Source organism: Erpetoichthys calabaricus, chromosome 6 (genome assembly GCF_900747795.2).
Source record: "Erpetoichthys calabaricus chromosome 6, fErpCal1.3, whole genome shotgun sequence".
NCBI classification, from domain to species: Eukaryota; Metazoa; Chordata; class Cladistia; order Polypteriformes; family Polypteridae; genus Erpetoichthys; species Erpetoichthys calabaricus.
This window is the reverse complement of record NC_041399.2, coordinates 120,895,623-120,919,601: the sequence shown is the minus strand read 5'-3', so window position 1 is coordinate 120,919,601 and position 23,979 is coordinate 120,895,623. Positions and strand designations below refer to the sequence as shown.

The 23,979-nt window shown below is 35.2% G+C and overlaps 1 protein-coding gene across 6 annotated transcripts in view; it reads right to left on the bottom strand.

Annotated features, from left to right (window-relative positions):
- Positions 1 to 2,076: 2,076 nt before the first annotated feature.
- asic1c (acid-sensing (proton-gated) ion channel 1c) overlaps positions 2,077 to 23,979 on the bottom strand; it is a 1,328,607-nt gene continuing 1,306,704 nt past the window's right edge. For 2 of the 6 annotated variants that reach the window (XM_051928821.1, XM_028803265.2), the window contains exon 11: positions 2,104 to 2,733. In XM_051928821.1, the coding sequence (XP_051784781.1) occupies positions 2,655 to 2,733 (79 nt within the window). In that variant the 3' untranslated portion in view covers positions 2,104 to 2,654. Of the gene's footprint in view, positions 2,734 to 23,979 lie in introns of all 6 variants that reach the window. The other 4 variants (XM_051928825.1, XM_051928823.1, XM_051928822.1 and 1 more) reach the window with 4 other exon arrangements.

Sequence of the window (23,979 nt, the reverse complement as noted above, 5' to 3'; positions counted from 1 at the left end):
TTCTGATTAGACTATGTGCAGTAGAACTGATATTTTTTGCAATATATGTTTAAGAATGTGTTAAAGTGTTCATTGGTGAAACTGATTTATTTGAATTTGTATATGCTTAGATAAATTATACGGAATAGCAAAAAATCTCAATAATATAGTTATATGCAGATAGTTCAAATATTGAGTTAATATGGGAAACTATATCCAAATTATTTTTAATATACAGTATTCTTTTCGTAACTGTAATTTCAATTTAGATTTTTTTTTACATTCTCCAATAGCATTATATGCAAACAATGCAATGCCACATTCTTAGCTTTCTTTAAAACTTTGCACTTATATTATAAATATCCATCCATCCACTTTCCAACCCTATCACACTTAAAAACATTCTATAAAAGTTTTCAACAATTACAGTATATTTTTCTTCCTTTTTGAAAATCACACATCAACATTTGTTCAAACAATGGTAGTGTACCATTGCATAGGAATGCAATATTTAATACATGTTTAGCAGAACTAATATGAAGTTAATAGTTTCTAATCTAGAAGTGAAGCACACCAAAACCTATCTAGTCCCATGAACCCCTCAGAAAATCTACACAGTATTTTTAATGTTTAGAACATCTCTTGCGTTTAGTCTCTTAAAGGTGTCAGTGTATGATTCTTAATCTTAATTAATTGCTTTGCCTTCTAGATGGGCTTAGGGCAGCTTTTTTGGCAAAGTGCCTTCTCCCTCTACTTTCCTAGAAATGTACCACTGACTGCTTCAAAGCGTTCAACTTCTTTAAATTCCACTGATGAATAAAACTATTGTAGGAGGAAGAGTCTTTAGCAACAGGCCTCCAAACTCTAGAATGAATATGCCCACCAATATTAGAGAGACTAAGTGATTATCAACATTTAAACTAAGACCAGTGACTTATTATTTTAACATAACATACTGTGGAACTTAGAGATGCTATTATTGGTCTTCATATTTTTATACAATTACTAGAGCAACCATTTTGCATGTCTGCTATTAAATACTTTTCATTCTTTTTTCTCTTCTCAGTGTCCTGCTGTGGAATTTGGCTTCACCCCCGATTTTGATCAAATTGATCCATACTGGTTTTAGAACAGAATATTTGAGTGGATATTTCACCTTTAATAATATTGGACTAAGTGTTAGACTTTTTTGTACTCAGTCGGATTCCACCAGACTGTACTAAAGCATCAAACTCTACTTGAAACCTCCAGAATGTAAAAAAGCCACAGTGCTATTTTGGAAATACAGGGGTGATAAAGTATAAGCTGTACGTGATACTATTAAAAGGGAAATCCAGTCTAAATTTATCCCTGAATGCTCAAAGGTGGGTGACCCAGCAGGACCAGAAAGAAAAAGAAAGATAGAGGGATTGAAAGAGAGACATTGAAGACATCCAAATTTAAACATCTTTTGTGTCACTGAATCATTAAATGAAAGCACATGCTCATATCTATTGTCAGTGTCAATAAGTAATAAGTTAAGACCAATAGTTAATGAAAAGAGAAAAAAAACAATGATTTCAAAGTGTAGACTTGTTAGAACATTAGAAATATTTAAATGAGAACAAGCTGTTCAGCCCAACAAAGCTCACCAATTCTATCCACTTAATTCCTTCAAAATAACATCAAGTGACGTTTTTAAGGTCCTTAAAGTCCTACTGTATACCACACTACTTGGTAACTTATTCCATTTGTCTATGGTTTTCTGTGTGAAGAAATTTTCCTAATGTTTACACAAAATGTTAAACAAAACCTAGTGCTTACATTTATAATGTATAAAAAATCTCAATGTTTAATTTATTTTTAAGCTCCCCAAGCTTTCCAAATGCCCACTTCAGTTAGGGATGAAGCAGTGGTACTCTTTGAGTCAATTAGATGGAAACTTAATAAAGCTACATCAGACTGAAAGTGATCACTTGGCAATAGCTCTCCCTCACCATTCTTTTTCTGAATTTAGTTCATAGACCTTAAAGAAGATATGCCCAAACCTAGTAAATATTACATTAGATGGTAAGGTTTTCTAAGTATTATCAAAATAGGTAACTTGGCTCTTTTGATATTTGAAAAATGTTACATTTTAAAACTGTTCCATCTTCATGACCCTGTATTCTGCTCCAGTATATGCTACCTTTTCTCCAGGATTATTTGCTAATTTTAAAGTAATTTCTTTTTCTAGTAATAGCAACACATTATTATTTCTAACATTTACTAGATGACATTTTACACCAAAGGTATACTTTGTAATAGAGATTCCTGTTATAAAAAAGTGAGTCTAGTCTAAAAAATTAATATTGGCTATGGTGGTATCACATTTAAATATTGTGAAATGTATCAAGAATGGCATGAAGTAGCAAATAAATGTGGAATTTTTAAATTTAAATTTCAGACAAACAATTTAGAAAAAAGCAAAACACACAATAGGGATGCCTGGAGATGAATTTAACCTGAGTTCTGTTCTGGAAGTTTGTATTTTTTTAGGTATCATCTTATTAGTTTCAGGCATTGTTATAAAGTTTTTTTTAAATTTATTTATAATTCTGAAGAATTTTTTTTACAAGTTATTGTTGATGTTCACCATAAACTCCTTTTTCACTCCAGCTTGGTTTCTTGTCAACAGGCAAACTCCTCAAAGTTGCTTATAGTCGGGTGACGAGGTAACATGTTCGGCGTGAATCCGAGACTGTCCGAGTGACTGCGGAGTGTGTCACAGGTACTCTGAAAAACAACAACAGGGAAGAGACAGTAAGATTAAAGTGGATGTTGTGAAAATTAAATAATTAGGCAGATGGGAAGAGAGAGTGTTAATAAGACCAAATATGATTAAGAAGGAATCAAATACTGGCAATAAAAGGACCATTTAACTAGTAGGAGAAAGAGATTAAGTAGGAAAGAAACATTAAATAACAAAAATAATAAAGACCAGTAAAGAACATCAATAATTGAATACATTATCATAGCTCTAATGACAAAGATGACAAATTAAAAAGAATTTAATAAGAAGGTGGAAGAAACATAAAAATGGGAGAAAATCAATAAAATGGCAAGGAGGAGAAACAATTTGCATAGAAGCAAAACAAAAAAAGCTGAAATGTAAAAATGAAAAGGAAACAGTGCAATAAAGGAATCTACGAAAGTAAGCCTTCAATAATTCAATGTTTTCAATAAATTAAAAAAAAAAAATTTGGATTCAGTTGTTAAGAGCTAGGCACTCTGAAAGAAGTATGTCAACAGATTTTCATACTTGAATAATATGAAACAAAATAAATACACTGCTTTCAAGAACTCCAAAGGAAATCAGAAGAAACTCAAAATTAGCCTAGGATCACATATTTTCCCAAGTCTCAATGACCAATTTTAGTCTCTCTCTTCATTCTAGTTCACACCTATTCTTACCTTTTCTGCTTCACCTGCTCTGGCTTTCTTCTCTTCTTCCTCTCCCTATATGTTACTTTCTCTTTTCATTTCAGTTGCACATCTGATGTACGCTATATAGCCAGAACATTTTGTCTTTTACTTTCATTCCTTCTCAGTGTGGAAATACCCTCAAATCCTTTTTTCCTATGCTTAAATGTAAGTTCTGAATTAGTCATACAGTAAAATGTATTACTGAAATAAATTGATAAATAAAAGCAAAGTTTTCTAGTATATATTCAAAAAGATTTTATTTATTTTGTAAATAACTTAATTCATCTTTTTAATTAATTATGTTAATATAATTGTGATTTGCTGTGGTGGGTTGGCACCCTGCCCGAGATTGGTTCCTGCCTTGTGCCCTGTGTTGGCTGGGATTGGCTCCAGCAGACCCCCGTGACCCTGTGTTCAGATTCAGCGGGTTGGAAAATGGATGGATGGATGGATGGATAATCATGATTTAGGTTTATGTTTAATGTTTTTTGCCATTGTTTACTATGTTTCTATATTACAAAATCTGTTTGTTATTCTCTCTTATGAAAAATATTTTTTTATTATGTTTTTCCATCCATCCATTTTCCAACCCGCTGAATCCGAACACAGGGTCACGGGGGTCTGCTGGAGCCAATCCCAGCCAACACAGGGCACAAGGCAGGAAACAATCCTGGGCAGGGTGCCAACCCACCGCAGGACACACACAAACACACCCACACACCAAGCACACACTAGGGCCAATTTAGAATCGCCAATCCACCTAACCTGCATGTCTTTGGAATGTGGGAGGAAACCGGAGCGCCCGGAGGAAACCCACGCAGACACGGGGAGAACATGCAAACTCCACGCAGGGAGGACCCGGGAATCGAACCCAGGTCCCCAGATCTCCCAACTGCGAGGCAGCAGCGCTACCCACTGCGCCACCGTGCCGCCCTATTATGTTTTTTTAAGTATTTAAATGAAAACTATTGTGTTTCAATGTGTTTTTTGCGAGTGGTACCCCCCAATAGGCAGAGCTACCCTGACTTCACCACTCATCAGATTTATTTCTGGCTATTTATGTCACAGAATGCAATGCTCATTTTTTTGATAGGCTGTATGTAAAACTTTAGAAACATGGTGGGCATATTTGTGCTATAAGCATGTACGGCCAATATTTACAATTGATATGCATTTTTCTTAGTTTGTTCTTAAAGAAAATTTGAGTTCTTTCAAGCATATCATTTATTTTGAGTAATCAGTAAACTCAATTAACATTTCCAGTGATATATGTAATCTTTTTGTACAAACATGCAAAGGTGTTCTTGATTATAATGTGATGAGTAAAATTACAAGTGTCTAAAGTCTGAATTAGTGCAAGCCATCTTAATTTGGAGTGTTCATAAGAAATGTAATGATTTATTTCATGAAATAGAAGTATATAATAAAAAGAACAATGATGTCATATATATGAAATATTAAAATATGAACTTCAATTTAAATGTATAAAGTCTAATATTCTAAATTTTAAAAGAAATCTGCCATTTTTCATCCACTGATAGTGGTCCATAGAGGGCTTGATCTCTAGCAAAGGATCAATAATAACATCATATATGTAATCACTGACTATGAAATAGTTTAAAATGATACCCCCATGCACAGATTTGAAATATGTCATTTTTAACCTTCTAGAAGTGACTCTTACAAGGCTAGTACCAATGGTACAGAATCAGATATCAAAAGTATTATATTCACGATCAGCAACCATGAAATAATACCGAAAAAAATCACTCAACATGCCTGTATTACTGATCTCCATTTTTTCAAAGTTTCATAAAAAGGAATGAATTTGACCACTCATATCCCATTAGGGGGTTAAACCCTTGGGGTCAGTTGATGTGGCATGCACAATTTCAAGTCTGTCTGATCATTTCTGCTGAGGACACCTATAGGTTTACCCTTTATGATATGGGTGTAATTTTCTGAACAAAACATTCTCAAAAAATGGTGGGTAAATAAATGTATTTTTTGGGGTCTAGAGGTCCAAAAATTGGTGGCAGTGTGGGTTAGTGGGTAAAAAGTTCAATGGCTGGCATAATCAGGCATCGGGAGGAGCCAAACAGTTTATCATATGTTGGGCATTTTCTCATACTGATGAGTCAGGGAGAATCAGACAAATAAAACTTAAGAGAGTTCAACGCCTTAATAAATAATTCTTCTGCATTCACAATAACATATACAGTATATGAACATTACAATAGCACTCTGTAAGGTTATGTGTACTATTTTTATGTATTTTAAATGTATTTACTAGGAAAAATGAAAAATTGCACCAAAACTCTATTTTGTATGAATTGTGTTATTTATTGGGAGTGGGTCTGGGGTTGATGTTGGTTGGAAAAGACAACAAGTTACAAAATATCAATTCTTTTTACTCTCATAATTGTAAGTACAAACATAATGGCAAGCACCTTAAGCATAATACTTGGCAGTAACAAATGAAATTACTGTTAAAGCTAAATCTTGAAACAACTCAGCAATTTTACTTAAGATTACAATATGCTCCCAGACATTCAGAAGCAGTATTTATCTGACCAAACATTGAACTTTGTAAGCTGGAATGTCAAAGGTCTCCATCAAAATCTAAATTGTAATGGAATATAATTAACAAACTCATGGAGATTCTTAAATCTGAATTCAAGAGAATATTCATTCTTCTCACCAGTTTATTATGGCTACTCAAGAGTTGATTACTTCTTCATCGATAATAATTTATTGCCTACTACTAAATCTTGTAAGTATAATGCTATTATTATCCCTGATCAAGCTCCTCTTATTTTGGAGTTCGAATCATTATGCTCTACAAGCTCATCGCATTAGCAGATGTGAACATTACAGAGTTAATCTCCAAAAAAATGTATATATATCTATTTTTTAGAGACTAATGCATCCTCAGAGGTTTCCGCAAGAACACTTTGGGGGACTTTGAAGTCATTTTAAGAGGACAGATTTTTTTCATATTTCATTAAAATAAATTGGAGACCAAGAAGGTGTCTGAAATTTTCATTATAGATAATGAATATGCCAGGTCTCTAAAACAGGCTCTTTACAGGAAACACAGGCTCAGCAATCAGAATGTAATCTCTTGATAGCAAAAGAAGCTGAATAACTAATTTTTAAAACAAGACAAGTTTATTATGAACATGGAGAGAAGGCTAACAAGATTTTAGCTCACCAAATCCACAAGCAAGAAGTCTGCAGCACAGTAACCAATTACTAACGCAAATGGAGATCATGGACCTTAAAAATATAACTTACACATTTTTAAAGAGTACTATAAGTACTTATACTCCACTCAGTTTAAAGGAGATGAGACACAATCTAAGGACTTTTTTTGATACAATACAAAATACAACAGCTCAAAACTCTATTGCAGAAAAACCTGACAAACCACTAACACTCTCAGAATTACTGGATGCTATAAACTCAGTCCAAAGTGAGAAAGCAACATGCCCTGATTGCTACCTAGTAGTATTTTATAAAAAAAAAAATCAACCAGCTTAGCTCTTTTATTATTAAAGAAAATAAAATTCTACCTTAAGTTTTTCTACAAGCATTAATTACCATTTTGCCAAAGAAAAATAAGGACCTACTAAAATGTGCATCATACAGACCAATGTCGCTTCAGAAAAATGATGTTAAGATACTCTCCAAAGCTTCAGCAAGAAGGTTTGAGAAAATGCTTTCTTCTGTAATATCATACAACCAAACTGGATTCATTGAAGGCAAACATTTAGCTTCAAGCCTTTGGCATCTGTTTAACATAATATCGAACCCACAAAATCTAACACACTAGAGAGATTATTATCTTTGGATAGAGAAAAAACATTTAACAGAGCTGAATGGGACTATTTTTTCACCACATTGCACAAATTTGAGTTTGGCTGAAACAGTATAAAACTAACTTATACCAGTCCAGAAGCCTCTGTTCTTAGTAACAAAATGAACTTGGACTACTTCAGACCATAACATGGTATTCAAATAGGGTACATTCTATAACCATTACTTTTTGCTTTAGCCATTGAGTCAATGACTATTTATTTTCAAAAATACATCAGAGATAAATGGGGGGAAATCAGAGAAGGATTCAAACAAAAAAATCTCACTATATGCAGATGATACGGTACTTTAAATATCAGACCCACAAAAATCTTTACCATTAGTCCTTAGCACATTAACAGAATTTTAAAAGACATTTGAACACAGAATTAATGTGAATAAAAGTGTGATTTTTCCTGTGAACTCTGTAGCACACCAAACTAGACTGGACACATATACATTAATTCTATCAAAACAGTTTAAATATCTAGGGATAAACATCACTAGTAAATATAAGGATCTTTTATAGCACGATTTTTGTAAGAGCATGGAAAAAAGTCAAAAAAGATGGTAACAAATGGCCTGCCCTCAATCTCACCTTAGCAGGGAGAATCAATACTGTCAAGATGAACATCCTTCCTAAGCTTCTCTTTCTGTTTCAGATCATCCCTATATACATTACAAATTAATAAATTATCCTTTAAGAAACTAACCTAATTTATTTTGAACTCAAGTTGTTCACGTATTCAAAAGGAAACACTACAAAGACCAAAAGCTGTAGGTGGCATGGCGCTACTTAATTTTACTACTGGGCGGTAAATATACATATTATAAAGACTTGGAAAGCTGATTAATTTATACTAGCCTGGTAAGCAATGAAAATTAAATCTTGCTGCACCTCTTTACATGCACTGCTTTCTGCCCCTGTAAATGCTAACTTTGGTCATTATACCAATAATTCACTTAGAATATAGAACCAATGAAGGATCTACTTCAAGGCAAATAAGTTTTTATCTGTTATTCTACTATATGATTATTACCTTTTTCAACCTATTCAGTGTTTAATCTTTGAATAATGTTTGGGATTAAGAAACTAAGAGAACTGTACATAGATAATGTATTTCATCTTATGAACCATTATGCTTCAGACTTAACCTACCTGCAACACAATTTCTCCACTATTTTCAAATTAGAAATTTTGTTAAAAGAAATCAACCCATTTTTCCAGACCACCTAACTGAAATTTTAGAACAAGCATTCATATAGGGGGGAAAAATTTGTATGCGTGTGTGTTCATTTATCTCCTTTCTCTTCACTCTCCTTTATTTCCTTGGGTAGGGGTTGAATTCTTGTTCTTTTAGGTTCATTTTTTGTATGTTTATTTTTTAATGTTCTGGAGTTTTTTTCTTTCTTGAGATTGATTTTGAAGTTATTTGTTGTATAAGTTATGCAAATTTTATTGGCTTGATTGTATACTGTTACCTTCTTGAAAACTAATTAAACAAAAAAATGCACTGCATTTTTTTCTGATTTATAATCTTCTATCAATGATAGGACACTGTTAAGGGACTTCTGTGTTGATAAATGTCACAGCATTTTTTTCTTATCTCTTATTACCTCTGAAAACTACAGAGCCCTGTAGGTGTGAGGCCAAAAAAAAAAGTTTGAATGGATTATTTTTATTTTTTCCCTCACTCTTCCCCACCTACTCTTATTTCAGCAGCTATTTATTTTTCCTGGTATACAGTGAACTGGAAGAGTATAGCCAGCCAATTATTTTCAGTCTTCCATACACTGTTCAGTGCCATCAATGCCTTTTCTTCTATTAATGTTTCCACCACTGACTCTGGAATATCACTTTCTTGGAGAAAATTCCATAAATCCATTCTCGTAACTTTTTCTTTATTTGAAGCTTGTTTCTGGACTCCTCAAAAGAACTGTTTAAACTGTGGTGGTCTTGCAACTAGTTCCTCTACTGGTTCACTGATTTTAACACATTACTGTTCACTGAAATGTATGCCAGGAAAACCGTACGGGGCGTTCCATTGGACTGCAAGATGGAAAAAATAATAATAATCTGTTAGAACAAATTAGTGCTGAACGGGGCTTATACTACTGAAATAAGAGTCAGGGGAAAAAGATAAAAATATTTTCAAGCGAATTACATAATTCATTTGAACAAGTTATGTAATTCGTTCGAACAATTTCATAATTACTTTGAACAGATTTTTTTTTTCTTTTTGCTTGACACTTATGGGGCTCAATGCATCACTGGAAAATAGCTAAATAATCAGTAACAAGACAGAAACACACCAGTAATGAACATACGTAGATACAAATTCTGAAAAAGCACATTTTGTTTACGAACAGATCATTTAAAAGTGCATGTAAAAATAACTGACATTTTGCAGCATTCCGCTTTGTTAGTGACCCTAAACATTTCAGGTGAATAAATTATATCAAAATAATTTTAAACTATTTTGGGATATTCTTGGTAGTTGGGGATGAAATGAATGAGGAATACCTGGGGAACTGTGCCTACACTATATCATATGCCCTTGAGAGAGCTATAAACATGACGTCACCGGTAACTAGCAACCCAAGGTATGTATACAAGGGCTAACCTGTAGAATCTGCAGTTCTGTCTCCATTTTTGCATGTATTTTTCATGGACTTTGTATCAACATTTACAGTAGAATGACAACATGCACTACTAAGATAACAATGATTAAACAATTGAAGTACAAGCAGGATGAACTAGAGCCCTGTGTAAATCACACTCTTCCTTAAATTTAAATTAATATTACTACTGTCCCACTGCATTTATACATTTTTTTAATGTGCTAATGTATGTTTGTGTTGTAGAGCTTAGTATTATTGTAATAAAAATAGTATGCTAACCACTATTTTAGTAGAAAATCTGTATACTTAGATGTGTCATAGAGTATAATTTTAATAAAGTCCTAACTATTAATGTTATTTTTTACAGTTACTACTCACTCTGTGCCACTGCCACCTGATTGGAATATTTTTTGATGTCTTTTGTATTGGGAGTAAGATGGAAGCTACATCTATTGATTAGACCTGCTGCATCAGATTTTCTAGGAAATTACATAATTGTAATAAGGAACAACTTGGTCACTTTTTTTTTTTTTTAGTCCATGGGTAGTCGCTTGGCTTTGGAATATCTAGGAGTTTATTTTTTACAACATCCTGCATACTAATTTTTAAAATTTTCCTCTGCACCTGATCATCTTATCATAGCATTTATTATCAAATGTTTCTATTTTATCTATTAGCAACTTAAGAACTGACTATAATCAACACTAATTTAATTTACACTTGATTCAGTTAGGGCCTGTTTTATTTTAATTTGTTTTTATATTAGTAAATTTGTTTTACATATTGTAAAGCACTTTGAGCTACACTTTTTGCATGAAAAATGCTTTATACAATACTGCTATTATTGTTTTATTATAAAAGAAAACTCTCAAGCTTTGTCCGACAAGTAAATTGGTACAAGCAAGCCTGAATTCCAAAAGGCTGGCAAACAGAAGGAAACATCCCTTCATGAAACATTTAAACAAGAGATAGAACCATACTAGCAATAATGGAGGAATTATAAGCTTGAGTGTAAGTGGACAGGGGTCACTATGTGTGCAGTTCTTTGTCAGATTGAAAGGCAATCCAACTTGAAACTAAAACCTCTTAGAACATCACAAGGTGAAAGAGGTATTAGTAGACTTTGGTGGAAGTGAATTAAGTTCTTCAAGGTATTAGAGGGCAGCCACTGGGACTGCCATTAACTGTCATTTATCCAGCATTTATTAAGGGTAAGTAATACCTTTTTTACATAAAGAAAAGAGTAAACCCATGAATCCTTTGTAAGAGGCCAGATGACATCCAAGCCACTAGGAGAAAACACATGACGGCTAGCAAGAGAAGCTGAGACCACAGTGCCTATTAGCCTATAAAGGTTATTGGAGTGTAGGAATGCCTGCAATAACTTAAGAAACTTGTACTCAGAGGTATCTGTGAGGGAATATCCAGCACATAGGTCAAGCAGAATCCAACAGTCTTGTATTCCAGATGTATTGTTAGTGATACAGAAAATGGCAGATCACCTAGGCGGTGGAAAAAGAAATAAAAACATAACCAGGAGACTACAGGTGTTAAAACCAAAAGGCATTACCATAACAACCCTTTTGATGGGTACCATGTAAGAATGAATCAGCTAAAGATTCCACCAGGTAAACCAGCCAAATTTCTCCAGTCAATCATTCCATCAGAGATGTTAGATGCATTTCTGATGGAACATTTACCATCTTTTAATATTAGGATAACTGCAGATTTTACAGTATATCAAAGCACAGAACACATTTGTTTAAAGGATTCCTAACCTTAGAAAATTTGTTTCTCCATGCTAGGTGATGTGTTGAAATTTAAAAATGTATATATGTTCAAATAATTTTTCTCTCTTCGCATTTTGGGAACACAGAAATTCAGAATTTATCGTGATCTCTTTTCTGTGTTTTTTTACAAAGTCTCATTTGTTTTAATTATGTTTTGGTGTTTACCATGATGCCAATTTATTTTTAATTGTGTATAGCTATTTTGTGAAACCATTGGCAATATTGCAATGATTGGTTGTTAGAGACATAGTCTTGGAGACTGCAAAACAAAATGATATTTATGCAATGGTATGAAAGCTGGCGTCACATTCACTGTAACATCCTAGATCGGGGTGGGCAAACCTTTTGGCTCAGGGGCCACATTGACTTTTAAAATTTGACAGATGGACCGGGCCAGCACTAGATGCATACATATCAAACAAACATAAAAAAGACATTACAGTGTTAATATTTATATTCACTTTTAGTGGGAACAGTGTTGTTGATCACCCGTTTTTGACAGTGCCTCGAAGTCTGGTGTTAGTTTTGTTGTGGCAATTCTCAGAACAGATCTGAGGTGTTCATTGCTCAACTGAGATCTGTGGGGTGCTTTGTTGGTGTTCATAACACTAAAAGTCTGTTCACACACATACTGTAAGTAAAGCCAAACAACACGAGCATCCTCTGTGCCATCTTCTGGATGTTTGGAAATTTGGCTGCGCTTAATGAAGCATAAAACTCATCCAGTTTAGGAGAGCTGAACTTCTCCTTTAAGATGGTGTCACATTGGAGAGTTAACGAGTTTTACAACTAGCTTCACTATGTAGTCAAGCTGCAATACGGATTTACACAGTGATTCCTGGTGGATTAGGCAGTGTAAGAAAATTACCTCCTGCTCAGGGTTGTCCTCTTTCACCCTATCCTGGATTCTTTTGAGCAACCCAACGTTTTTTCCAGTCAGATTTGGCGATCCATCTGTGGTAACGTTGGCGAGCGTACTCCAGGGTAGCTTGTGCCTATTTATGACCCCCGACATGCTGTCATACAAGTCCTCTCCCCGCGTTTTCCCCTTTAGGGATTCCATGGCCAAAAACTCCTCCGTTATCTCAAAATTGTCATTAATCCCTTTGATAAAAATTAAAAGCTGAGCAGTGTCCTTTATGTCGTTACTTTCGTCCAGTGCCAAGGAACATAATGTAAATGACTCCGCTTTTTTGTTTAACTTGCTAGCTAAGTCTTCGTCAATTAGCTCAACACAGCGAGTCACTGTCCTGCGTGATAAGCTAATTTTTTCAAATTTGTTCTTGCTCTCAGGACACAAGACACCTGCTGTCTCTACCATGCACTCTTTGAGAAAGTCCCCTTCGGAGAAAGGCTTGCTGGTCTTTGCTAATTTGAATGCCAGCACATAACTTGCCTTCGTGCTTGTTTCTTCGATAGCAGTTTGTCGGATAAAGGTGTTTTGCTGAGCCTGCAAACTAGCTGCCAACCTCTGAGCGGTAGCCGTCTGTTCTTGCGTTTACTGGTTGTTAGCGTAATTAGCATGCTTTGTGGAAAAGTGACGGCTGATGTTGTATTCCTTTAAAACCGCAATGGTTTCCTGGCAAATAAGACATACAGCCTTTGACCAGACTTCAGTGAAAAAGTATTTAGTTGTCCATTCCTTATTAAACACTCGGCACTCACTGTCGAGTTTTCTTTTCTTTGGCCCACTCATTGTTGCAGATGGGTTTCAGAGCAGTAGCAGAGTAATAACAGAGAGTAACCCGGGCTCTGCAAAATCAAGTCAATGTATCACTGTGCCTAATGCGCCACCTGGTGGAACGCTAGGCATTACAGGACAAGGTCAAATGAATGCAGTCATAATTATGATATGATTTGATTTGGTCAATTTTGTACCAATCTTCGGCGGGCCGGATTAAAAAGACCAACGGGCCGGATGTGGCCCGTGGGCCGTAGTTTGCCCACCCCTGTCCTAGATGGTGAATAAATTCTAAACAACGCTAACCACAAGTTCTTGTCATTGAATTCTCCACTTTCCAACTTCTTGCTTAGTTAATTGTCTTCAACTCCAGTTTAGTGACTTTGTTTTGTTGCCAATTCATTTCAGCTTACTGGTACTAACCTTTGTGATCCTTCAGACCATGTTATTCTTGTGATTCTTTCAAATAATTTGGTGCTTTGTGGACCTCCATAATCTCCAAAAGTGGCAGAAAACTGGGGACATACTGAAATATCCTCTTTTTGGTGACGGTCCTCAGTTTACTAGTTTGGGAGTTAAACAAAAACACACCACTGCATACAACTCTCAAACCAGCCTAACTGAATTGGTAAACAGCATCCTCACCCAATCATTGTCTTCTATACCATCCACACTGAGACAAGTAGCCACTACAACTCCTATTCTTCATCAGCATAGCAGTGCATCAAGACATTACTGAGACATCCTCTCTGATAGCCCTTGGAATGCAATTTAAAAGTTCCTTTGAGTAGTGAGAAAAGCACTATATAAATGTAAACAATTATTATTATTATTAGTAGTAGTAGTAATACTTGGTCATGTAATTTGTGTTATGTCTCCTCCAGAATCAAACCATATCAAGTGGTTCAAACATTAACAAACTGAAAATAGACTGATGAGACCTGCCAAGTACTATAGTGCATGGCACAATTTGTTGCCAGAGAACATGGATTAGAGCTCCCCATCTCCCCAATTGCTCATGCCCCAATTGTCAAGTCCAGTAAAAAATAACTTTAAGGAACAGTGAATTTGTAAATTCAAATGGGATGTAAGACCAGAAACTAAAATAGAAATAGTGCATATTGCCAATATCAATCATAGCTAGGAAAGGGGAACTATGTAGTGTTACCTTTGTGGTGTTTCTTCTGTTGTTTGTAGTCATTTTAAATATATCTGCATTGTAAAGTAAGCTATCATGTGCATATGAAAGTGCTTCTTAGATTAGAGAAAACTAAAGATGAGAAGGTTAATTATAGGCATCAGTGCCACTTGCCAAAGACCTTCTAGGGATTTTAACCAACGATATACTGTATGAAAAATCATATATAAATGATACAGGAGTACAATTTAAGACATAGTAGGTTTGAAGAGTAACAAAAGTTAGAAAAGAGCTGAATAAGCTATATGAATACACCATAATTCACAAGTGGCTTAATAAAATACAGTGAAGCGACACCACTGGGGGATTGTGGCATACTAGGCTACTGCTAAGGAAAATCAGATGTCTGTTTCAGTACACAAATCCTTTGGAATACTGCACACCCTAACTGTCTGTAAGTATACATCTGAGATGTATTTCAAAATGCACAATAGCATTCATTGGCAAAATTCCCTAAAGTGATTTTCGCAGCAGACATTCTGTGTTGCTGGTAACCTTATTTATAAAATATTTTCCAGGAAATACACTGTGCAGCTAGCTTGGGCAATTAGGCCAACATGATATCACAGAGCTGTAGCAGCCATGATGTGAGTGCCCCTGTATATGCAAAGCAGTTCAAAGTGAATATACATAAGTACTGGTATCCTGTGTTTTACACTAATGTATTAACTTGAAGAACGAGGAGCACAAAGCAGTAAATTCGATTGTCATTATACAATTTCAATGGCTTATCCATTAGGAATTTAAGAGCCTCTATCTTAAGACCATCATTTCACCCTCTGAGTTTGGAGCACCACAGTATAAGAGAGGGTGTTGGAGGAAGGATCAGTTTTCAGTATTGTGACCTTGGGGTGGGGTTGAAGATCAGTGGAGTAGAATGGATAACCAAAATGAGAGCCAGTATGCATCTAAGAGTGCTGGTAGTCAACGCCAAAAAATAGTGCTTGCTAACCACTGAGCTTTGCTGAACTTTCTTTTTCCTTTTCACAACTTGATTATGTCAATTAAGCTCTGATTATGTTAATTAAGCTCTGGACTTGAGATTGGATTCAATGCATGCAAGGGTGCTTTCAGTACACAGAGTGGGGTATGTTTAATAAAACAAGTCAGGATTAGAAGAACATTATGATATTACAAGTACCTCTACTACAATTTGTGAAGACATGCTTCTCCCAACTAAAAGGATTAGGTCTGTCCTGCCAACAAAACCTTGGTCAACAAACCTAATATGTCATTAAGTAAAAGCAAAGGTCTTTTAGACAAGCTTATAGAAATATGATATCTGCTGCACAAAGAGATTTAAAGCTTGCAATTAAAAAAAAGCTAAACTTGATTACAAGGATAACATTCAACAGCAATCGTCCACACGTAAAGCGATTTGACATGGACAGTTTAAGATACCCAGCATGAGTTAAAAACAGTACAGGTTTCTAGTTTTAACACCAGCTTTAATTTAGCTAATGGGAGCCCTAGCACCAGACCAAAATGGTAAGGGAGCATTTAAAATTATAGGGTCGGCATGGTGTGATAAATTCCAAAATCCAACATGTAACGGTATTCCTGACTGCAGGGCTGACTCCATAACTGCTACAAATGTGAAGCCAACAACAGGTAGCAACACAAAAAGAGAGCTTCTGCTGGTGAGCATAACAATCACAGTACTTCTCATAATTGTGGCTTAGACAAGGTACATTTTTGCTGCCTAATTGCACCATCTCCCCTAGTATTCTTCTTTTATTAGCCACAGGATGATACACTTAATTCACACACAATATGTATTGCTATACAGACTTTGTGAAGCAGTATATTCTCTTAACATTGGAGAAAAAAAATAATATATTATTTTTGGAAAAATGCAAAACAGTAAAAATGATTAGCTTTAAAACAATAAAAACACAAAATTGGTATTAAAAATAAAAAAATGTATTACACAGAATTGAATGCAAAATGAAACTTGGCTGTGCTGTCCTCCTGCATGTTTCTCTACCTTGGCTGTTTCAAACCATGTCCTGCAAGTTAAAGATGCCTACACTGTTAACTAAACACTACAATGTGGAAACATAAATTGTGACTGAAACCTTGAACAGTTTCAAGAAATTAACAAAATTTTACAAAATATTATAATCAGTATACTGTAGTGTCTTTGGGTCTGAGAAGTGTGTCCTTCCAGGTCATTACATTACAGTGTGATGTGCAGGGGCACTGACCAATCATAAAAATTAGGAGGATGGCCCAAAAAATTATAGGTTACAACAGGGATAATAATAATTATAATAACAGCAGCAGCCCTCAAACTGGCATAGCATAGGAGACACAGATGTTGCAAAGTAAAATTAAATGAAAAACACAGCATACCCCTGGAACAGTTTTGAATACACTGCTAAATAATAATAATAACACCTTTTATTTATATACCACATTTCCCTTGCTAAAGATTTAGTTTCCAAGTGTAAGCATCTTTAAAATGGGCCTACATTAAATATTTCCCTAAACCTATGCAGTATTTAGTACACAGTAGTATAAGTATACAGTATAGTTATTCTTTAAGTAATTAATTAGTAATTTTAAGACCATGACGGTGTGCTGTAAAAAAATAAAAAATGTGTACTTATTATCATCTGTTTTAGAAATTATTCCTGGTCTTAATGACTCAGGTAGAGGGGTGTCATTTTCATGGTTTCATTGCTTGCAAAGCAAATTTTAAGGGTCAGGAATTATGCAGGAACATAAATAAATTGACAAACCATACATTTTCAGACCTGTTAAAGCCTCATCACTGGATGGTATGCACAAAAGTCTGGGATTAAAGGGTGAACCAGAACTGCCCTAAGGTCAGTATTGGCTTCTGATCTACCTATCCCCATGTGCATGGAAAAGGAGACATATAACCCAAGTATTCCACAAGGGTGTCCAACACATTGACCTAAATGTTGCATGCAGGCAACACAGAGATCCATATTTTTCCAATCTAATGAAATGTTCATAGTTTTATAGTTAAAGCAACCTTAATGTGCACTGAGATGTCACTATTTCACATTTATCACTTCATTTAACTATAAGTTGATTGTAACCAGGGATGTGCACAAAGTGATAATTTATTCCATATGTGTATAGTTCTCTGTGTAAAGAAAACCTTTCTAATATTTGTGCAAAATCTGCACTTAGCAAGTTTCCAACTGCCGAGTTTATTATAAAGTAACAACTGGGGTCCAATGTACTAATTTCTATCATAATCATAAACACTTCAGTCATGTTCCCTGTTAATCTCCATTTTCTTAAACTAAAAAGGTTCAACTCCTTCAATCCTAATAGCTCATACCTCTTAGTCATGGAATCAGCCTAATTGTTCTCCTCCAGACTTTCTTTAGCACTGTTACATCTTTATTGTAATACGGGGACCAAAACTGAACACTATACTTGAGGTGAGACCTCACTAGTGCACATATAACTAAAGAATAACCTCCCTTGACTTATACTCCATACATCATGATATATAACCTAACATTCTATTAGCTTTCTTGGTCAGTTTTGTACACTGGATGGATGTAGCTAGTGATGAGTCCATTAGGACTACTATGTCCTTCTGATAAGGTGTAATTTCAAGTTTCAGACCTCCCATTGTATATTCAAAGCTAACAATTTTACTTTCTACAGGTATTCTATTGCTTATGTTAAATTTAATCTGCTGCAAATTTGCTCAGTTCTGTATGCTGTCTAAGTCCCTCTGTAATAACATAGCTAATTTTACATAATCTGCTCTTCCACCTAGTTTGGTACTATCTGCAAAAATAACCTTAAGCTTACTGATTATGTTATTGTCCAGTTGGTTTATGTAAAAAGACCAGCTGCCCTGGAGCTAGCACCATATGTATCACCTAATTCTGAAAAAGTTCCTGTCACCCTTTGCTTCCTGTGTTTTGAGCCAATGTTGCACCAACCTACAGACTGTTCCCAGAATTGGTCAGCTTTCAGCTTGATCACTAATATTACATGTGGTACTTTATCAAAAGCCTTCTATAAGTCAAAATAAATATCATATGCATCTCTCTTATCATATACGTTTGTTGCTCTTTCATATAATTTCAGCATATTAGTAAAACATGACCTTCCTCATCTGAACCCATATTGAGTACTGTATTTACTAATACTCCTCTTTTAGATATGTTCTGCTCAATATTTTCCTTAATAATTGCTTCCATTTATTTACTGTATCTGTGAAGGCATACTGGCTTTGGATCTGCCTTATCACACTTTTTTATACAACAGGATAATATTTGCTGGCCTGCAAACGTTAGGAATTTCAGCCAATTTAATTCAATTAGTACTTCACCCTCTACCATTTCCACATTACTAAGAACATCCTTAGTAATCCCTTTTACCTTTGGGAGATTGACTTCTTCACAGGTTTAAATGCCAATAAAGTACAAGTTCAAAGCATTTGCTATTTCTCTGTTTGTATATTCTAGCTCATGTTTACTATTACAAATACTCTACACCTCCTCCTTGACTGTTTTTTTACTACTATAATACTGAAAAAAACCTCTTTGAGTCATCTTTTGCTTTTTTTGTGATATTTCTCTCTGTTTTTTTAACCTTTCTAATATCCTTTTTAATTGTTGCTCTCAAGTTCTCATATGCCATACAGTTAGCTCGTGAGTTACTAGTTTTCTCCTCTTTCTGCTGATCCCGTTAGGGGTTGCCACAACAAATCATCTTTTTCCAGGCTTAAACAGCTGATTTTTTTGCAACTCCCTTTTATATCTATTTATTGATCCACCCCTGAGTTGTCTTAAATATCTTACTGCCTGCCTTGTTAAAGTTTGATATGTTACTCTATAGTATCCCATACAGAAATAAAATAAGGTCCATGATAATTACTGCTACTACTTTCACAAAAAATACAAATATTTTGTGTGTAGTCCATGTTGATTTGTACTATAGTATAGTGTGGAAAATAACTGTAATATCTGTGCACAAGCTGAAGTTTTTGCAGTACCATTTAAGCTCACGCTCTACTGGCAGAACTGAAAGCATTTCATTCTGCATGCACCTGTTCAAAAATACTACACAATCAATGCCAGGTACTTTCAAATCAGTGGCAGAAAAATATAATAGAATTCACAGTGTTTTGACAGAGTGTATACTGTATTTTAAATCAAAAACAGTCACATTTAATTTTAGTAGAACAAACTTTGAGCAGATTCACCAAAGCCTGAGTAAGATAAATTGGGAGAGGCTTTTAAGTGTGGAGACAGAAGTGGAGATGTGTGCAGGTTTAAGCATTTTACATATACCATAATGTAGAATGACTTCTTCCCAAAATTTAGAAGCAGTAAATAATTAAATAAAATTCTGAGGTGGAAAAATATGAAGCTAAAAGGGAAAAAGTATACAGATTTTCTACTAAAATAGTGGTTAGCATACATATAAGACTAGCAACTCCAATGGTAACCTTAAGGCACATGAGAGCATGACAACAGTTGCTAAAAGGAATAATAGGACGGTTAAAAATATAGAGAGAGAGGAAATTTGTAGAAAAGGCAAAAGATGACCCAAAAAGATTCTTTGAATATTTTTATAGTAAATGAATAGTTAAGGAGGAGGTGAAGAATATTAGGATTTGTAAAGGCGAGGTAGAATATACAGACAGTTTATACATGTGAAGAAGTCGATAACCTCCCATAAGTAACAGAGAATATTAAAGAGGGAGTTACTGAATTGGACATTGTAAAGGGAGAAGTGCTGCTTAGTTTAAGTACGCTGAAATCAAACAAAACACCAGGACCATATAATATTTATCCTCAAGTGCTTAAAGAAGTTAGTGAGTACAAATATAGACACTTGGCATATATTTTTCTAAAATCTCTGCACACTGGGGAAATTTCTAAAGACTACAGGCTAGTAAGTATTATACTGGGGTATAAATAGGGTAATCCTGCAGATGCAAGTAACTATAGGCCAGTAACCTTGACATGTATCACAGATAAATAATGAAAGCATTTATTAGATATTAAATTAGATTAACTTCATTAATCCCAAAGGGCAAATTTAGATGCACACAGCAGCAGAAGCATAAAAAGAAAGATACAGGCTCACAGAACAAATAATACAACCAACCACCCAACCAACTGACTCACAGACAGATAAATATTGTACTGAAACTGTAACAATAAATTTATGGTGTTTAACCATTTAATTTGTGATATTGGCAGTGAGCACTGAATTGCCTAATAGTAGCAAGCAGAAAAAATCCACATAGGCGCACTTCTTAGAATACTGCAGTGAAATGAGCCTGTGGCTAAAAGTGCTCCAGGAGAGAGGGGATTTTTCATTATACCATCCAATTTTCTTACCATTATTTTTTCCATAACAGCTTCAAGTGTGTCCAGGCTTTCTTGATAAATTTGTTGAGGCATTGTGTGTCTTTTGAACTCAAATTGCTTCCCCAAAAGACTACAGCACAGAGCAGTACACTGGCTACTACATAATGTTAAAACATTTCCAGCAGCTTGTACTTACACCAAAAGACCAGTGTTCCTTCAGGAAGTAAATTCTGTTCTGGCAATTCTGTTCTATCACTCCATGATAAAGGAGAATGTGGGGACATCAAGATGCATGGTTTCAAGTTTTTCCCCAGACGATGAGGAAAAATGGTGTTAAAGGCACTAGTAACATCAATGAACACTATCCTGATGGTGCTGTCAGCTTTGTCCAAGTGGGAGTTTGCTCTCAGGGAGCATCTGTCTGATAGGCAAATTGCAGAGCATCAAGATGCTCTGAAACTCATGACTTGTTATTTTGGATTATCTGGGTGAAAAGAATGAACAAGCTTGTGGGGTTTGTTGGCCTGCTCTCACCACAAAGTTTCTAATGTTCAGATGCTGTAATGATTTTTCTGTAATTACCTCTCTATTTCTAACAGAAAAATATTCAGCTGGCATGGGATAAAGTGTGTGCTTAATATTAATTGCCCAAACTCTTACTGCTGAGGAAAGCTGTCATTAATTAATTATTAATTAAAAGACACATTTGGTACATAGCACTTATGGATGTTACAGAGATGCCACAGAGGGGCTAAAATACAGTTTTTAATACTATATCAGAATGTCAACATTTACATATATACTATAATCTATATCAGAAATTCACACAAATGAGTGGGCTTTAGATTAAAAGTCATTGTTTAATCATGTTTGATGAAAAATATATTTGACTACTACCACTGTTCCGTATATTCTAAAAGTAATAAAACTTTAGTGTCTATTTTGTTTTGATGTTTTAAGTTGTCAGGAGTGAATGGTGTTAATTCATATATTTTATTAGTTTTCTGTTTTTGCAAATTTAAGTTATAGATAAGATTCATCACAACATCTTCCACTGGATTGTGACTTATTTTGTTTTCATTAAGTAGGCTTACAATCACTAAGTCATAAGCAAATTTTAAAATGCACCTATTTTAAAAATGTACTGCAACAACCATTAGTGTACAGAATATACAACAGAGGTGAAAGAATATATCCCTGAAAGGACAATATGGATAAGGAAAGCATGTAAAAACAGATGATCATTGACGTTTGCTCTTTGAATCTTGTCTGTTAAATAGCACTGGTCTGCAAAATTAAATAAAAAATTTTAGGTGTTGTTTATCGATATGAGGTTGATGAATCCAAATCTAACAAAATAATTGCATCTTTTACATCCAGTTTTTGAGAGATGAAGGATTAAAATAAAAAAAAACTATGTTACAGAAACAATATAACATATATTTTTAAAATTGACTATTTAGACTTGAAATAAATATAAACGTGTAATTGTTTTAAATATAATTATTACAAAAATCAGTCACTTGGTATTCTATAAAAGTGTTTCACAGGCGAAATGACCAACAGATATCTGTTAACATAGACTTACTTCTCTTTCCACTATGATGTCTCTCCATTTGAGCAATATCTTGGTGGAACCTCTCTCCAGGTTGATCAAGTATTAGGCAGGAAGAAAGAAGTTGCAGTCGTGGCCAAAAATTTTGAGAATGATGCAAACATTGATTTTCACAATTTGTTTTTATGCTTCAGTGTTTTTAGATATTTTTGTCAGATGTTTTTATGGTATACAATTACAAGCATTTTATAAGTTTCAAAGGATTTTATTGACAATTATATTAAGTTTATACAAAGAGTCAATATTTACAGTGTTGGCCCTTCTTTTTCAAGACCTCTGCAATTCACCCTGGCATGCTGTCAATCAACTTCAGGGCCAGATCCTGACTGATGGCAGCCCATTCTTGCATAATGCTTGGAGTGTATCAGAATTTGTGAGTTTTTGCTTGTCCACCCACCTCTTGAGGATTGACCACAAGTTCTCAATGGGATTAAGGTCTGGGGAGTTTCCTGGCCATGGACCCAAACTGTTTGATGTTTTGTACCCCGAGCCACTTAGTTATCACTTTTGCCTTATGACATGGTGCTCCATCTTGCTGGAAAAGGCATTGTTCGTCTCCAAACTGTTCTTGGATGGTTGGGAGAAGTTACTCTCAGAGGATGTTATGGTTGTAACAGTTGAGGCTGTTATCGACCTCTCGAACCCTCAGGTAGCACGCCAAACACCAGGTAAAAGTCCAAGACTTTTTATTATTATGATAATAAAGTGCACTAAGCACCCTCCACTCCACACTACACATACAAATACAAATAATCAATAATTAAGTACAATAATCACTCCTCCTCTCCCAGACACTTCGCCACCCTTCCTCCCAGCTCAGCTCAATGTCTGGGCTTTCCCAGAGTCCTTTTATACCCCCTGACACGGAGGTGTTCCTGTCCCACAATCCACAAGTCCTTATTACTTCCGGGTCAGGGTAAAAGTCCGTTTCTTCAACCTGGAAGCACGTCATTTCTTCTTGTCATGTGATCATGACACACTTCCGGGTTATAGGGCACGTAAGAGTCCGACAGCCTCCCTACAGTGACTCCCGGTGGTCCCCAAGGTATCCAACAGGGCTGTGCATAAAAACTACAAGGTCCATAAGGCCCTGTTGGAATTCAGGGAACCTCCATGCTGTTGGGAGGGTTCCACCACAGGTACCATTCTTTATTCATGGCTGTGTTCTTAGGCAAAACTGTGAGTTATCCCACTCCTTTGGCTGAGAAGCAACCACACACACGAATGGTCTCAGGATGCTTTACTGTTGGCACGACACAGGACTGATGGAAGCGCGCACCTTTTCTTCTCCGGACATTCTTTTTTCCAGATGCCCCAAACAATCAGAAAGGGAATTCATCAGAGAAACTGACTTTACCCCAGTCCTCATGAGTCCAATCCCTGTACCTTTTGCAGAATACCAGTCTGTCCCTGATGTTTTTCTTGGAGAGAAGCGGCTTCTTTGCTGCCCTTCTTGACACCAGGCCATC